Genomic DNA, 16373 nt, shown 5'->3' on the forward strand with positions numbered 1-16373 from the left:
GCTCGGGGGGCGGGGCTGGGCAGGCGCCCTCCCTCCTCCCAGCCTCCCAGCCTCCCGCCGCCGCCGTCGGAGCCTCGCGGGCTTCGGCAGGCCCCGCCCCCTGGCCAGGCGCGGCGCCTATTGGGTGGTGCTCTCCTCGCCTTCGCCTCCGTTGCTGGGAGAGGGCGGGCGGGGAGGGGGGGCCTGAGGTGAGCAGGGGGGGTTCGAGAGAAAGGCGGGGAGGTGAGGCGGGCTGGGCGGATTCGACGAGCGCCGCGGCGGTTGGCGAAGCGGACGGGGCGCAGCCTTCGCGGGGCGAGGAACGGTCCCCGCTGACAGATTCCCTTCTTCCGGCCGCGCCACCCGGGAGGCGGATCCCCGGGGCCTGAGGAGGCTTCCTCGGCCCGGCCCTCCCTCTCTCCCTCCCTCTCCCGCGGGTCACCCGAGCGGCCTGTGAGGAGGAGGAGGAGGAGGAGGAGGTCGTCGGGGGCGGCGGCGGGCGGAGACCGCGCTCCCCCTTCCGCGGCGGCGGCGGCGGCGGCGGGGGCAGGACAATGGAGGTGGCTGTGGAGAAGGCGGCGACGGCGGCCGCGGCGGCTTCGGCGGCGGCCGCCTGGGGGCCCTCGGCGGCGCCGAGTGGGGAGAACGAGGCCGAGAGTCGGCAGGGCCCCGACTCGGAGCGCGGAGGCGAGGCGGCCCGGCTCAACCTGTTGGACACTTGCGCCGTGTGCCACCAGAACATCCAGAGCCGGACGCCCAAGCTGCTGCCCTGCCTGCACTCCTTCTGCCAGCGCTGCCTGCCCGCGCCCCAGCGCTACCTCATGCTCTCCGCGCCTCTGCTGGGCTCGGCCGAGACCCCGCCGCCCGTGCCCGCGCCCGGCTCGCCGGGCAGCGGCTCCTCGCCGTTCGCCACCCAAGGTGAGGGGCGGGCGCGGGGAGGCGGGCGCCCCGCTGCGGCGCGACCCGCTGTCATGTCGCCGCCGCCCGGGGTGCCCGGCGGAGGGGGGGCGGGGCGGGGAGGAGGGTCTGTGTCGGCGGCTGTGACATGGAGGGCCCGCGCGCTCGGCGGCGTGCCGCGCGCCCCGCCAGCAACTTCCCCGGGCGCTGGGGAGCCGGGGCGCTGCGGCCGCTCCCGCGCCTGGCGTTCTCCTCCGGGGCTGGGGACCCCGCGAGCCGCACTTTGGAGAACCTCTGTCCGAGTCCGCCGTCGTCTGTATCTCGGGCTCTTCGGCGACTGCATCTGGTTAACTGCTACCCTCTGCCTCCCCAAAGCTTTGTCCGGGTCCATATGATCCTCATCATCTCGTGTAGACCCGCGTTATTCGAGCCGGAAGGGGGAAGGGAGGGATGGAGATGAAGTGATGGTGACTTTCTTTGATGATTGATTACAGATCGGATGCCGGCTATTTTCTCTCTTAAATGTTTTGGGTTCTTTACCTTAACGAGTCCTCAGTTTTCTTCTCTCCCCTCTGCTGGGGACAAAGGAGCTAAGAGGCGATGTTTTGTTGTCTTTCTCTTTCAAAGATTTTGAGACGGTAAAGGGTAAAGAGAAATAGAACAAAGTGATTTGAGGTGCAGGGTTTTCTTATATTTTGTAGACAGCAGCTGGAAATGTTGAACTTACTGTTCTCTTTGTGGTGTTTGTTACTGTATAATGAGACTTTTGACAGGTAGTTCCCATTGCTAACGTTAACAGGTTTGAAACATTTAAAGTTAGCTAAAGTAAGCACTGTAATTATTTGTTTCTAGTAGAATACTTGAGGGTTTTCCATTTTAATTTTGCGAGTATTTGAGCACCTCCTTTTAAACAATATAAACTAACTGAAAGAGGGAACATAATTCGTTTTCAATATATACTTCCTTTTTAGAAGGACTAGTTGATTTAATTTGAGATAAAATTCTAATTAAGCGAGCTAGGTCAAGGGATGTATGAAATTGATGTTTTAAGTAGATTGTAGTGTTAGACTCGTTTAGTTATGTGTTGGGAACAATATCTAGTTGAGGAAGACAGTTTTGCATGGGTCTCTCTGTTTCTGCAGGTCGTGCCAGTGGAGGTACTGACTGTCCTTTGTTTCTGTTTTTAAAGGATGTTTGTGTAAGGGACAGCCTTGGAAGATAGAGATAGTGTCTTCCAGCAGAGCAAAGAGCAGGCATGCTTATGGTCCGGTATAAAAAAGAAAGGGTTCTCCAAGCTTAGGTTTCCTCTGGTGTAACACAACCCATTGCCTGTGAGGGTGTCAACTGGCCCTCTTTACCTTGCTCAGTGGGGACCGGGGCCCTTGTAACCAGTGCAAAACTCTTGGTGCTTTGGCTTACGTTTTTACTGTGAGTGAGCAATAAGCCGCCCTTTGTTTCTGACCCCTGAGTCTCGTGTCTTGTACCAGCATCCATGGTAAGCTGCTTTGTTAGCTTGCAAGTAAGGTAAAATCTCAGATTTTTCACACTAGTTTGCTCTGATGGGGTCCCCCTGTTAGAAAGGTAGTACAGGTGAAACTTAAATCTTAGTTCTTAATTTTTAGACATATTTTAAAGTTTCTTTTATTCATATTTAGAATGGTTAAACATGGGCCAGCCCCGGTTGCCTCGTGGTTAAGTTCAGCGCACTCCACTTCACCAGCCCTGGTTTGGTTCCCAGGCGAGGACCTACACCACTCTTTTGTCAGCAGCCATGCTGTAGGGGCGGCTCACATGCTAAAAGAAGAAGATCAGCAACAGATGTTAGCTCAGGACAAACCTTCCTCAGTAAAAAATAAATAAATAAAAAACAAATAAAGTGATTAAACAGGCCAGTAGCCAATGAGGATCTGAGTTTTGTGTAATTCTAGGATTAAGATTTATTGTGTGCCTGGCGATGACATTTAGATCTGAATAAATAAGAACGTGGGTTATAAGAGTTCTTTTTTTTGTTGTTGAGGAAGATTAGTCCTGAGCTAACATCCGTGCCCATCTTCCTCTACTTTATATGTGGGACGCCTGCCACAGCATGGCTTGATAAGCGGTGTGTAGGTCTGCACCTGGCACCTGATCCCACGAACCCCAGGCTACCCAAGTGGAGCATGTGAACTTAACCCCTGCACCACAGGGCTGGTCCTGTAATAAGAGTTCTGATCTTCGGTTTTGAGACAAGTTTGTGATTCCAGATTCTCAAAATGTCCTACGTAATTCCAGTCTCCAAATATCTTTTATCTTTGTGTTTGTATTGTAAGAGTTCAAGGAAAGCATTTAAATTGCAAGATAATGTTTTTGTTTTTGTACTAAGAAAGAAAAATGCTTTAACAAATGATACTTTCACATACACCTCTAAAAAAAAGAGTTATCTTCAATAAATTAAAAATACTATCCTGAGTCTTGTTGTCTTGGAGATTTTTTCCCTTGCTCTCTATTTGCTAACTTATTTTAATACTAGCTGAAGCACAAGTTTAGACAGTACGTTTCAGAACTAAAAGAGGTTTCAAGAGGTTTCATTTGATCATCTCTGTTCTTCGTTCTCCTAATGAACTTCTGGGTATGGTCGTCATGGGTCAAACCGCAGTACCTACAGGAGCTAAGCAGGTAATTGACATGAACTGTGAGCCTCGCTGAAAAAGTAGGGAATGATGGGGAGTGAAGGGAAGGGGAGCAAACTCTGCTCAGCTCCAGCAGATTGTCATGTGAGAGTGCAGGGCAAGTGTTGATGGATCTTTTTTTTTTTTTCTGTAAAATGTCTAGTATTTACAAGAATTAAAAAAAATACGTATATATACATGCACACACATAAATGGGCCCATTCTGTAGGCCACACAAAACAAGTTTTGTTGAGGCCACATATCATGTCGCAGTTAAACTCTTTCCTTTTCGATTTAGCTAGGGGTTTTCAAATTTTAGCTCTACTGGGATCATCTGGTATACTTATTAAAAATTTAGATTTCTAGGCCCCTCGCCCCAGAGAGCCCATGTTGCTATAGTTTTAGAATTCTAGTGTTTAATATTAATCCCTAGTGTTTCTTTAGCTCGAGCGGTATTATATTCCAAAGTACAGATGATCATAAGAGGATTCTTTAGAAAGTTAAGACCAAAATTCAAGGTGTAGAGTAGTTCTCAGTACTATCAGACCTAGTTTCCCTTTCTATTAAATACTTTTTAATGCTCCCTTTGTTATCCTAAATGACATTTATAGAAAATAAATCCTTCTTAACACATATTTTTTGCGGAAATCAACATAATGCTTTAATTGTCTTAAAAAAGAAATAAAGTTAGTTTGTAACAACAAAAGAGTGTTATAATTTATAAATGCTCAGACACAATTATACTGACTACCAAGCCCCCATTAAGAACATTGGTCTAAACTGTCTTTTTCTGAGGCTGTCAGTTGGAAGAGGTGAGAGTGAGTGACCAAAGCCAAAGTTGGATGACTACCTCAGTCCTGACTGTTGTTTTCTTAGTATGCAGTTGTATCCAGGGAAGAGGGAATATATTGGAAAACAGATTTTCTTTTAAGGTACATTTTAGGTACATGAACTCAAGAGACAAACTGATCTTGGAGAAGTGTTGCCATATTGTGCAATATTTTGTGGTGTTTATGTACTGTTCAGCCAGAGTAGCAAACTCTTTTTAAAGAACACTGAGAGCATGCTTTAGAAAGGGGTCACATTATTTGTCCAGGAAGAGTAAAATATAGGAATTCATCAGTTTTCTTAGACTTCTTTGCTAACTGTCTATAAAATATGTTACTGTCAATTCTGGGAGCTGATTTCTTTTGTTCCTTGGTGAAAAGTACAAACATCTTATGAGTACAAGATATAATGACAAAGAATTAATAGTATTTGAGATTGATCCATATATTGTCTGTATCACTTTTATACACATTTCTATATACAATACTCACCTGTTGATGGAAATTACTGTTATTTTCAGTTTGGGGCTATTATGAATAAAACTGTTGTAAATATTTGTAGACAAGTCTTTATGTGGATATGTTTTCATTTCCTTGGGTAAATACTTAGAATTGGAATTTCTTGTTTGCATCAGAAGTGTATGTTTTCCTGGTTGTACTGTTTTGCATTCCCTCCAGCAATGTATGAGAGTTACACTTGGTTCACATCCTCACCAATTTGGGTATTGTTAGTCTTTAATTTTAGCCATTCTAGTATGCGTGAAGTAGTATCTGATGGTTTTAGTTTTCATTTCCCTGATGAATATTGATGAGCGTTTTTCTGGTGTGTATTGGCCATTTTTGTATCTTTTTTGCTAAAATTTCAGTTTAAGTCTTTTGCAGATTTTTAAAATTAGATAGTTTGGGGGCCGGCCCCATGGCCAAGTGGTTAAGTCTGCGCGCTCTGCTTCGGCAGCCCAGGGTTTTGCCAGTTTGAATCCTGGGCGCAGACATGGCACCACTCATCAGGCCACGCTGAGGCGGCATCCCACATGCCACAACTAGAAGGACCCACAACTAAAAATATACAACTATGTACCCAAGGGCTTTGGGGAGAAAAGAGGAAAAATAAAATCTTTAAAATTAGATAGTTTGTTTTATTATTGAAAAGTAAAAAGTCTTTATATGTATTCTATATTCTGGTCCTTTGTTAGATACATATATTGCAAGTATTTTCTCCCACTCTTATAGCTTGCCTGTTCGTTTTCTTAGTAGTGTTTTTTGAAGAGCTGAAGTTTTTAATTTTGATTGTCGACATCAATTTTTTTCTTTTATGGTTAGTGATTTTTGTGTTCTAACAATTCTGTGCCTACCTCAAGTTTACTAAGATTTTCTTCTGTCTTTTTAGTGGTTTTATAGTTCTAGCTTTTATGTTTAGATCTATAATCCATTTTGGGTAATTTTTGTGTGAGGGAAGGGTTGAGGTTCATGTTTTTAACCATATGTTAAAGCATCATTTATTAAAAAGAATACTTTCCCCATTATATTAGTTTGGCATTTTTGTAAAAAGTCAGTTGGACATATATGTATCGTTCTATTTCTATACTCTCAATCCTGTTCTATTGATCTATCCATTCAGTACTAGTAATTTTTTTATTACTGTAGCTTTTTAAGCAGTTGTTGAAATTGGATAGTTTTGTTCTTTTTCAAAATTATTTGGCTCTTTGAAGTTATTTGCATTTCTTCATAAATTTTGGAATCAGCCTGTCAATTTATACATAAAAGTCGTCTATGATTTTGATTGGAATTGTATTGAATCTAGATACCAGTTTGAGGAGAATGATCTTAATAAAATTGACTCCTCTTAACCATGAACATGTTTTATCTCCCACTTATTTATTTATTTACTTACTTATTTATTTTAAGGAAGATTAGCCTGAGCTAACATCTGCCATCAATCTTCCTCTTTTTGCTGAGGAAGATTGGCCCTGAGCTAACATCCATGCCCATCTTACTCTATTTTATATGTGTGACACCTGCCACAGCGTGGCTTGATAAGTGGTGCACACCTGGGATCCGAACTGGCAAACCCCGGGCCATGGAAGCAGTACGTGCAAACTTAACCACTGTGCCACTGGGCTGGCCTCTCCCGTTTATTTAGATCTTTAGTTTCTCTCAGCACTCTTTTGTTGTAGTGGTCTTGCATAATTTTTGTGAAGTTTATTCTAAAATGTTTTATGATAATGTTTAATGATATTGTAAGTGATGTTTTAAAAAATTTCATTTCTAATTATTTGTTGCTAGTATGTTGAAATACAATTGACTTTTGGCTATTGCTTGTATCCCATTATCTTCCTAAATTCAATTATGAAATCTAGCATTTTTTTGTAGATTCCTTAGGATTTTCTACGTAGACTATCATGTTGCCTATAGGTAGATAGTTTAACTACTTTCTTTCCATTCTTCATAATTTATGTCATTTTCTTCCCTTACTGCCCTGGCTAGGATCGCCAGTACAATATTGACTACAAGTTTAATTTCTGTGTTAAATGAGAGACAATGTCCTTGCTTTATTCCTGATCTTAGGAGCATAACATTCAGTTTTTCACCATTAATATGTAAGCTTTGTTAGTTTTTTATAAACACCCATTTTCAAAATTAAGAAGTTCCCTTCTATTCCTAGTGTGCTAAGGGTTTTCTTTAATCATGAATGGATGATGAATTTGGTCAAATACATTTTCTGTATCTATTAAAATAATTATGTGGGTTTTTTTCTTTTTTTTCTGTTAATGTGGTAAATTGCATTGATTTTCAGATGTTAAACCAGTCTTGCATTCTTGGGATATACTCCGCTTGGTGATGATGTGTTATCCTTGTATATTTTTGGGTTTGATTTGCTAATATTTTAAGGATTTTTTTCTTTTATGTTTGTAAGGAATATTGATGATACAGTTTTCTTATATCTTTATCTGATTTTGGTACCAAGATAATACTGGCCTCGATGTGGTGTAAGGTGTTCCCTCCACCTCTATTTTCTGAAAAGGTTTTTGTAAAATTAATATTAACTTTTCCTTAAATATTTGACAGAATTCACCAATGAATCCATCTGGGCTTGGAGTTTTCTATATGGGAAGATTTTTAGTTAGGAATTCAATGTCTTAGAGGGCTGTTCAGATTTTCTGTTTCTTCTCGAATCCATTTGCTAAATTGTTTGAAGAAAATTGTCTGTTTCATCTAATTGGTACGTTTATTGGCATAAATTTGTTCACAGTATTCCCCATCCTTTTAATGTTTCAGGAGCTGAATTACGTCCCTTTTTTGTTTCTATTTGTAATTCATGTTTACTCTTTTTCTTGGGTACTATTACTAAGAGCTTATCAACTAACTTTTGGCTTTAATTTTGTTTGTCTCCTTTAAAGGTATAATTTTCTCTCTAAGCATGTGTTAGCCACCTCAAACAAATTTCGTGTTGTGTTTTTGTTAACAATTCTATTAAAATTTTTTAAAATTTCTCTTATGATTTCTTCTATGACCGATGGGTTGCTTAGAAGTGTGTTAATTTATAGATATATGGGGGATTTTCTAGATAGCATATTCCACTGTAGTAAAAAAAAAAAAAAAGTACTCTGTAAGATTTAAGTTTTTTGAAGTTTATTGAGACATTTTATGTCCTAGTATATTGTCCTTCTAGATGGATGTTCCAAGTGTATTTGAAAATAATTTAAATTCTGTATTTGTTGGGTGTGGTGGTCTGTAAATTCTTCAATCATGATTGTTGATTTATCTCTTTATTCCTTTAATCTGGTTAGTTTTTACTACAGATGTTTTGAAGCTTTGTCTTCCTGGTGAATTGCCTGCCCCTTTTAGCCCTACGAAATGTCTCTTTATCTCTCATACTACTTTTTCATGAAGTCTCTATTGTCTTGCATTAATATAGCTATACCAGTTTTCTTATCTTTGTGTTTCAATGGTGTATTTTTTCATCCTTTTACGTTTATCCTTTATTTAAAGTGTATCTCTTGTAGAAAGTGCTTTTTTCTCCAAGTTGTAAATTTTTGCTTTTGTTTAATTTTTTGCATTTAAGTAATTATTAGTATGGTCGAGTTTAAGACGACCATGTTTTTATTTGTTTTCTCTTTGTTCCTGCTGGGCCTCTAGTATCTTTGCAGCTGCTCTCTTGTAAGCTTCTCGAAGTCTTGCCCTGCACGTGTGTAATAGCCTTCAGCTGAGGACTTGGAGAAAACTTACAGCATCCTTCCTCTGTGCAGCTCCCTTCTCTCTAGTGCTTCTGTTTCACAGCCCCAAATTCTCCTCTGGCTCAGTAGCTGTGTTCTGCTTAGGCTCTAGCTCCCTACACTGCCATCAGGAAATAGTCCCTAGACAGAGAATCAAGACATTTTAGGGGCTTACCTCCTGACTTTCCCTTTTTTTGAGGGATCACGGTTTTGCGTTGCCTATTGTTCAATGCCCGAAAACCATTGCCTCATATATTCTTCTCTTTTCATATAGCTGTTCATGTCAGGCAAGCTTGTCTTAGTACTAGTAACTCTGTCCTGGTGGAAAGTTGATGGCAGAAGACCATTTTTAAATTGTATTGCACCTTTTTTATATGTTCATGTGGGTAATTTGCAAACTTTGGTTCTTAGATCTTTAGATTTCTGTCTTTAATTTTTGTTAGAGACCTCATCAAGTTAAACTTTGACCTAGATGCACAAATCTCTCATTTATTCCTGTAATCTTGGCCCTTTTCTCAGGTTTTACTCCTGCATTTTCAAGTACACATAGACCAGTAGTCTCCAAAATGGGCATGTCCCACATTATGGGATAAAATATAATCCATTGAGGTGAGGGGAAATGTTAGAATTTTTTGCATAAAAATTAAACTCGGAAGTACTTGATAGGCAGATTGTCGTGGTCACATGAATAAGTGTATCAAATGACTACATTTCACATATAGTATACAAAGTATCCTGAGCAAGAAGTCAGGGCTGCTGCAAGTCCAATAGGTACCTTTGTGTGAGCTAGAAATAAGCACCCCCTTGGATATGTAGCACCAAGGGATACATGTCTTAGGAAGTGAAATGCATACTAGTCCCCATTTGCTTTTTTAAGTTACAGTCCTTTGTATTATACAACCTATCAAACTGTATACAAACTGCCCTGGAGCTAATGGGATTTCTATACTACAGACACTATTGTGTGTCATCCCCCTCTCCCCAAATGGTAACACAATTTACGTGTGCTAGCATGAGTAGGTTTATGGATTTTAACGTCTATTTTTAACTAAAATGATTGTCAAAAGATTGAAGGTCGTGGTAGGCCATTACCAGGACCCTGGAATAAAACCCTCTAATCTCAGTTTTTAGGGAAGTCCCATAAGGAGGCCACTCACAAAAGCCCCTCAGTTTCAGCAGTCTGGAAAGTCCCTAAGTTGCAGGATGTAGGACACATGTGCAATAGCCAATAAAAGTGATCCCCAATTCCACTTAACAGTGGAGAGTTAGTTCCATTTAAATCTGTAGTCAAAGTTTGGTGCTGATGGCTTCGCTCTTCCCCAGTTTAGGAAAATACAGAAGACTGAGCTCAGAGAAATCAGGGCTGCTCATATTTGATAACTTCTTCAGTGTTGTGTACAGGAATAGATACTTGTCATTATTGGCACCTGAATATGTGATCAGTGTTGGATTAGCTGGCATGGAGATCTGTATTCTATAGAAAGCTATAACCCGTGCTGACCTGTTTTGTGTTTCTTTTTATCAGATGTATGGAGTTGATGGAATTGTGATTTTCCACCAGCCTTAAATTATTTGAATCTTTAAAGTCTCATTTTCAGCTATGACGAAGATACTAATTTGCAAGCATAACAGCATTAGAGTGGCAGAACTGATACTTAATAGGTTCTTTATCAGTCTTATTGTGAGGCTAACAGCAGTGATTAACCAGATCTAACAAAAAGTGGTCCTAAAAGTTAAAATTAACAAGAAGACTCTAAAATTGATTGACATTCTTTATGTTAATGATCGACTATGCCTTAAGTGTGTGTTACATCTTGGACCATTAGATGATAATAGTATGAAGCTAGTGTGATTTGCAAGACATTTAAAAATATTTATTTCATCCTGATTTCATTCTTTACAAATGTCTTATGTTTATGTGATTTATTATGTACAAGATACACTAGAATTGTAGTATATGTACATAATAAATATATATAGGGTGCGTTTTCAGATATTTGTGTTTAAAACAATACATGACTATAACTCTGTCAGCTGAATAGCCTCACTGTTTCCACTAGTGTTTATCTAGTTTTTCAAAATGTTCTTCAAATCCTCTTCTTTGAAGTTGTAAAACTATTCTACTCCTCATAGAACTTTGTTTTGGTTTCCTCTAATAAAAATAGTCCATAGGTACTCGTGTCATGGTATATAATACATTTAAAAAAAATGTTTTTTATAGTAATTAATAATCATAACTACCAGAAGATCTTTATTTTACTTTGATTATGGATGAACAGTCTCCCTGGGATCTCTTGACTCTCTATATTCAGCATTAAGCATAACCAGCAAGAGAGCCTATAACACATGAGATTCCTAGTGTTAGACTCTTTGTACTGGTGCATGTTGATTTATGTTTCTTCCTGTCCTCATCAGTCTTCTAGACTTGACTTGCTTGTCCTGTGTCTCAACTTGTTTTCACTAATTTCTCAGCTGAGCTTTCCCACCCATCTTTTGATATATTAACTTCTCCCACTTCTCTGACCATTCATTTTTGGTCTCCTTGTTCTCTTCCCTGTGCTCCCTTCCCTTCTACTCTGGAGAGTAGAGTGAGGAGATCACCTAGGACAAGCCTTCAGGAATTCTGATATGTAATGGCTACTAGACAAGGATGAGCCTACAAAGGAGACCGAGAAGAAGAGATAGGAGAAAAACAGGAAATTGTAATGTCATGGAAGCCAAGGAAACAAAGTATTAACAAAAGAAGCAGTGTTTCATAGTGTCATGCTCCTGCAAGGTCAAGTAAGAAAGGCCAAAAACATTTTTAGGGTTACTAACATGACAGCTGTGCAAAAGCATATTTTGGCGGAGAGGTAGAAGGGGAAACCATATTGGGGTGGGTTGAATAATGGGTGGGAGGTAAAGAGATGTAGATGGAAAGTTTAGACAACTCTGTAGAAGAGTTTACTTCTGAAGGAAAGGAGAGGGATAAGGTAATATCTGGGGAGAAAAAAATATGGGAGTTAAGGAGGATTTCTTGTTTATTTCCTTTCTTTCTTTTTTTTTTTTTGGAGGAAGATTAGCCCTGAGCTAACTACTGCCAGTCCTCCTCTTTTTGCTGAGGAAGCCTGGCCCTGAGCTAACATCTGTGCCCATCTTCCTCTACTTTATATGTGAAAGAAAAGAGTCCCACGCTGAGAAGAAACTGCTGCAAATAAACAGATTGGCCAGGGTAGGAATTTAGGGGTAAAGAAGAGAAAAGGGAGGGAGGGGGAACTGGAGGAGGCAGATCTCAGAGAGTATTAGAGAAGTGATTATACTTAAGGGACTGTAGTGTTACAGAACTGAAGTGAGTTCACTTCTTGGTGAGTTAAAATCAAAGCCTTTGCCAGAAGTAGTTGTCACACAAAGTAAAATTTATTTGCAGCAAATAAGGAGTCTACGGAGAATTATTTCCCACAGCCGTGGCTCCCAAGCAAGGGGAATTGGGTGCCTTTTATTTGAAGTAGGGAATGAATATTCAAAAGGGAAGTTTTGTCTTTACATTTCGAGGTTGCATATAAGCTCCTGCAGGCACATTAGGTGTCCATGCTTCCTCTGTGCCTGAAAGTGTGCCATTGCTCCCCCCGGGCGGTGATTTTTACTATTTTAATTAAGCAGAGGTTACTCTAGGGTGCTGTTTGTTTATTCTGCGCACATTTCAGTCTTGCAGTGCAATCTGGACTAGTTCAAGGTGATTGGTGTTTATGTCTTCCTGGAACATAGCTGAAACAAACAACCTCAAGGAAGTTAGAGAAAAGAACACCTGCAGTTCTCAGCAAGACCAGAGAAATAGGTCAGACAAGACAAGAGAAATAGGTCAGAGTCCATGGCTGGTGATGATAGATTTGAATAGTTTGTGGTAACAACATTAGAGGAAACCCTAGAACTCTGAATCTAGGAAAGCCATCTTAGTTTAGTTACAACTCCTACATAGAAAACTTCTCTTAGAAGTACAGGAAAACCCATTCTACTCTAATATGAATTATACAAAGTATTGTGGTTTTATACCATTCAAAGATATTATAAGAAAAAAGAGGACAGCAGCCCTCTGAATAACAGATCTAAAGAAATGAAGATAGCAGTATATCTTGGTCTTAAGAGATATAATGAAACCTATTTCTACAAAATGACCCGGGAAAATAAAACAATATGTTATGAAAAAACAACATAAACTAGAGTTAGAAAAGTTTAGAAGCGAGATGATTGGGTTATAGGAGATGATGAAAAAGAAACACTGACAGCACTAAGGCATGAATTAGAACTGTTTCAGAAATGAAGATGAACCAGAAAGGTCTTGCATGAATAGACACTTTAGAAAGTACCGTGAAAGAAATATAGGATGGAAAAAGACAAATGAAAGCAATCAAACAAGTAAAGAAAGAGAAAAAATTCAATAGAGAAAATGACAAGAAAATCCTATATACACGTACAGGTAAATATACATTTATAATGTCTGAAGATACTCAAAGGAAAAGAAAACTTAAAACATAAAAAATACAATCTGAGAAAATATTAAAAGAAAGATAAACATGTATATTAAAAGGGCTCACCATGTGCTTAGGAAAATTGAACAAAACAGCCACCACTGAAACATGTCCTAGGGCTTTAAAGAAAAAGAAAATAATACTTTGGGCATCTATACAAGAAGACTACATCACTTAAAATGGAAAGAATATCAGATTATCATTAGATTCTCTGACATCAACACGAGTCCAGAAGACCATGGAGTAAAGATTTTAAGATTTTCACAGACAGAAAATGTGAGTCAGGACTTATATCCAGCCAACTGATCCTCAAGCATAAAAACCACGCACAAGAACTTAACAAGTGGGCTGGCCCAGTGGCATAGTGGTTAAGTTTGTGCACTCTGCTTTGGCAGCCCAGGGTTCATGTATTTGGATCCTGGATGTGTACCTGCACACTGCTTGTCAAACCAAGCTGTGGCGATGTCCCACATAGAAAATAGAGGAAAATTGGCACAGGTGTTAGCTCAGGGCCAATCTTCCTCACCAAAAAACCAAAAACCAAAAAACAAACCTTAATGAGTATTCCTATGAGCCCTTCCTAAGGATACTAGATTTTGCCATATTTTCTTTATTTCTCACTTTTAGTATACTTGTTTTTTCTGACCCTTATGAGAATAAGTTGTAGGCATCATGACCTTTCAGCCCTAAACATGTCATCATGTCTCTGAAGAATAAGATTTTCAAGCTTTATTGAGATAAGATTAACATACATTAAGCCACACAGTTTTAAAATGCACAGGTTGATGAGTTTTGACATATGTGAAAATAATCTCATGTAGCTACAGTATAATTACCAAGTTCAGGAAATTTGACATTGATGTAACACTATTATCTAATACATAATCTATGTTTAAATTTTGCCAGTTGTCCCAATAATGTTCTTCACAGCAGTTTTATTTTGTGGGGGAGGGGTGGTGGTGTAGGGATCTAAGACACTGATTGCCAGCACGTCCCATAGTATAAATCTGTGGACAAGTTCCAGAGGGTGAATTTCCAGCAAATCCCACTGGTGCAAAAACCAAATGTGAGCCATGGCTGTGCCTTCTCCAGCAAGGTCTGATATCACCCCTGGAGGGAAAATTCTTGGGGACTTGGTCTCAGCCTTAGAGGTAGTGGCTATTATATATCATATCATATATGTTGTTATACCTATATTCTTTAGAGTTCTCTCTACTTCTTACTAGCCAGTCCTTGTGTTAACTCACTTTCTTGATGTAGTTAATTATGTTAAACTTCCTTCTTTAAAACTTAATGAGTGGTTTTTCTCCTTACTGTATTCAGACTGGTGCATCATTTTTGGCGAAAGTGGTGTGTCCTTTTCAGTGCTTTATGTTAGGAAACCGTGATCTCATTCTGTCCCATTATTGTTAGTGTTGGCTGTGATCACTTGGTTAAGGTGGTGAACTGCCACATTTCTCCACTCTAAAGATATCTTTTTCCCCTTTGTAATTAATAAGTGATCTCCTGGGAGATACTTTGGGGTCTGTGTGAGTCTTCTGTTCCCAAAAGCCGTAGACTGGCATATACTGATGATTCTTGCCTTCAGCAGTTACTATTGTGATGTTGCAAAATGGTGATTTTTTCCTATCATTCTGTGCTTATTAGTTGACAGTCTACTGTATGGATGACACTTTTCCATTTATTCATGATTTGGGTCTTATAAATTTTTTATTTACTATGTTATAATCCATTCCTTCCATTATTTTAATAATCAGATTGTTCGAATTTGAGCAGTAGAACACCTTCAAGTTGACATCTTGTCCTTTCACATGTCCCTAGTGATTTTTGAGCACTTCTTAGTTTCTGGCAAAAATGTGGTACGAGGGATGGACCCAGGTTCATTTTATGTATGGATATTTAATTTTTCCACCACTGCTGTTGAAAAGATTACTTTTTCTCAACTGCATTGCCTTTTTCAAATATCAAAAATTTATATGGCTTGAAGAACTAAATAACACAACCAAAAGGTGGATCTCATGCTTATATATTGCATATGAGAGAATACACCTTCTTTGTAAATGCGCCTGGAACATTGATGAAAAATGATTATTTATTGACATATAAAGAGAACTTCCTAAAATTTCCCTTCAAAATGATACATTTTTTTACTAAAATCAGTAAAAACATTCAAAAAGATCCTTCCACCTGGAAACTAACAGACATGCTGCCAAACAACTGTTGGCTTAAAGTGAAAATACAAACAAAATTGCGAAGTTTCTCTACATGACACATCAGAATCAATAGGTTATAGCAGGGGTCAGTCAAGTTTTTTTATAGAGGGATGGATAGTAAATATTTTAGAGTTTGTGGACTGTGGTGTCTTGCAACTTTTAAACTCTTCTGTTGTGGCTGAAAGAAGTCATAGACAGTATAAATAAGTTCGTGTGGCTGTGTTTCAATAAAACTTTATTTACAAAAACAAGTGGCAGGGTGGATATGGTTCATGGACTATAGTTTCCCAGTAGTGTTGTAGTTTGACTATAGTGTCATAGCCAAAGCAATTATCATAAAAAAATTAGCATAAAAATTCTTAGCATCAAATGCTTACATCAGTGAAAATGAAAATAAATGAACATCAAAAAAGTAGAAAAACAAGAAAATAAACCAAAAGAATGCAGAAGGAAAGATTTAATGATAAAGATAATAATGACTTTGAGATAACAGAAAAATAGTACAACTAATACATGAAGATTTTGGTTCTTTGAAGTTGTTTTTGTTTGTCAGACAACTCATTAGCTAAGTTTTATTTTATTGAGATCATAATAGTTTATAATGTTGTGAAATTTTAGTAGTACATTATTATTTGTCAGTCACCATATATATGCACCCCTTTATTCCTTATGTCCAAACCACAACCCCTCCCCCCCCACCCCCCGGTAACTACTAATTTGTTCTCTTTGTCCCTGTATTTGTTTATCTTCCACATATGAGTGAAATTGTATGGTGTTTGTCTTTCTCTGTTCGGCTTATTTTACTTAACATAATATCCTCAAGTTACATCCATGTTGTTGCAAATGGGACGATTTTGTCTTTTTTATGGTTGAAGAGTGTTCCATTGTATATATATACGCACCACATCTTCTTTATCCAGTCACCAGTTGATGGGCACTTGGGTTGCTTCCGTGTCTTGGCTATTGTGAATAATACTGCAGTAAACATAGGGGTGTATAAGTCTCTTTGAATTGTTGATTTCAAGTTCTTTGGATAAATACCCAGAAGTGGAATAGTTGGGTCATACAGTATTTCTATTTTTAACATTTT

At 39.3% G+C, this 16373-nt stretch overlaps 1 protein-coding gene across 4 annotated transcripts in view; it reads left to right on the forward strand.

Moving 5' to 3' along the window:
* Positions 1-238: 238 nt before the first annotated feature.
* Positions 239-16373, forward strand: part of TRIM24 (tripartite motif containing 24) — a 102728-nt gene continuing 86593 nt past the window's right edge. For 3 of the 4 annotated variants that reach the window (XM_044778120.2, XM_044778078.2, XM_044778130.2), the window contains exon 1: positions 381-897. In XM_044778120.2, the coding sequence (XP_044634055.2) occupies positions 534-897 (364 nt within the window). In that variant the 5' untranslated portion in view covers positions 381-533. Of the gene's footprint in view, positions 898-16373 lie in introns of all 4 variants that reach the window. The other variant, XM_044778022.2, reaches the window with a different exon arrangement.

Source organism: Equus asinus, chromosome 1 (assembly GCF_041296235.1).
Source record: "Equus asinus isolate D_3611 breed Donkey chromosome 1, EquAss-T2T_v2, whole genome shotgun sequence".
NCBI lineage: Eukaryota > Metazoa > Chordata > Mammalia > Perissodactyla > Equidae > Equus > Equus asinus.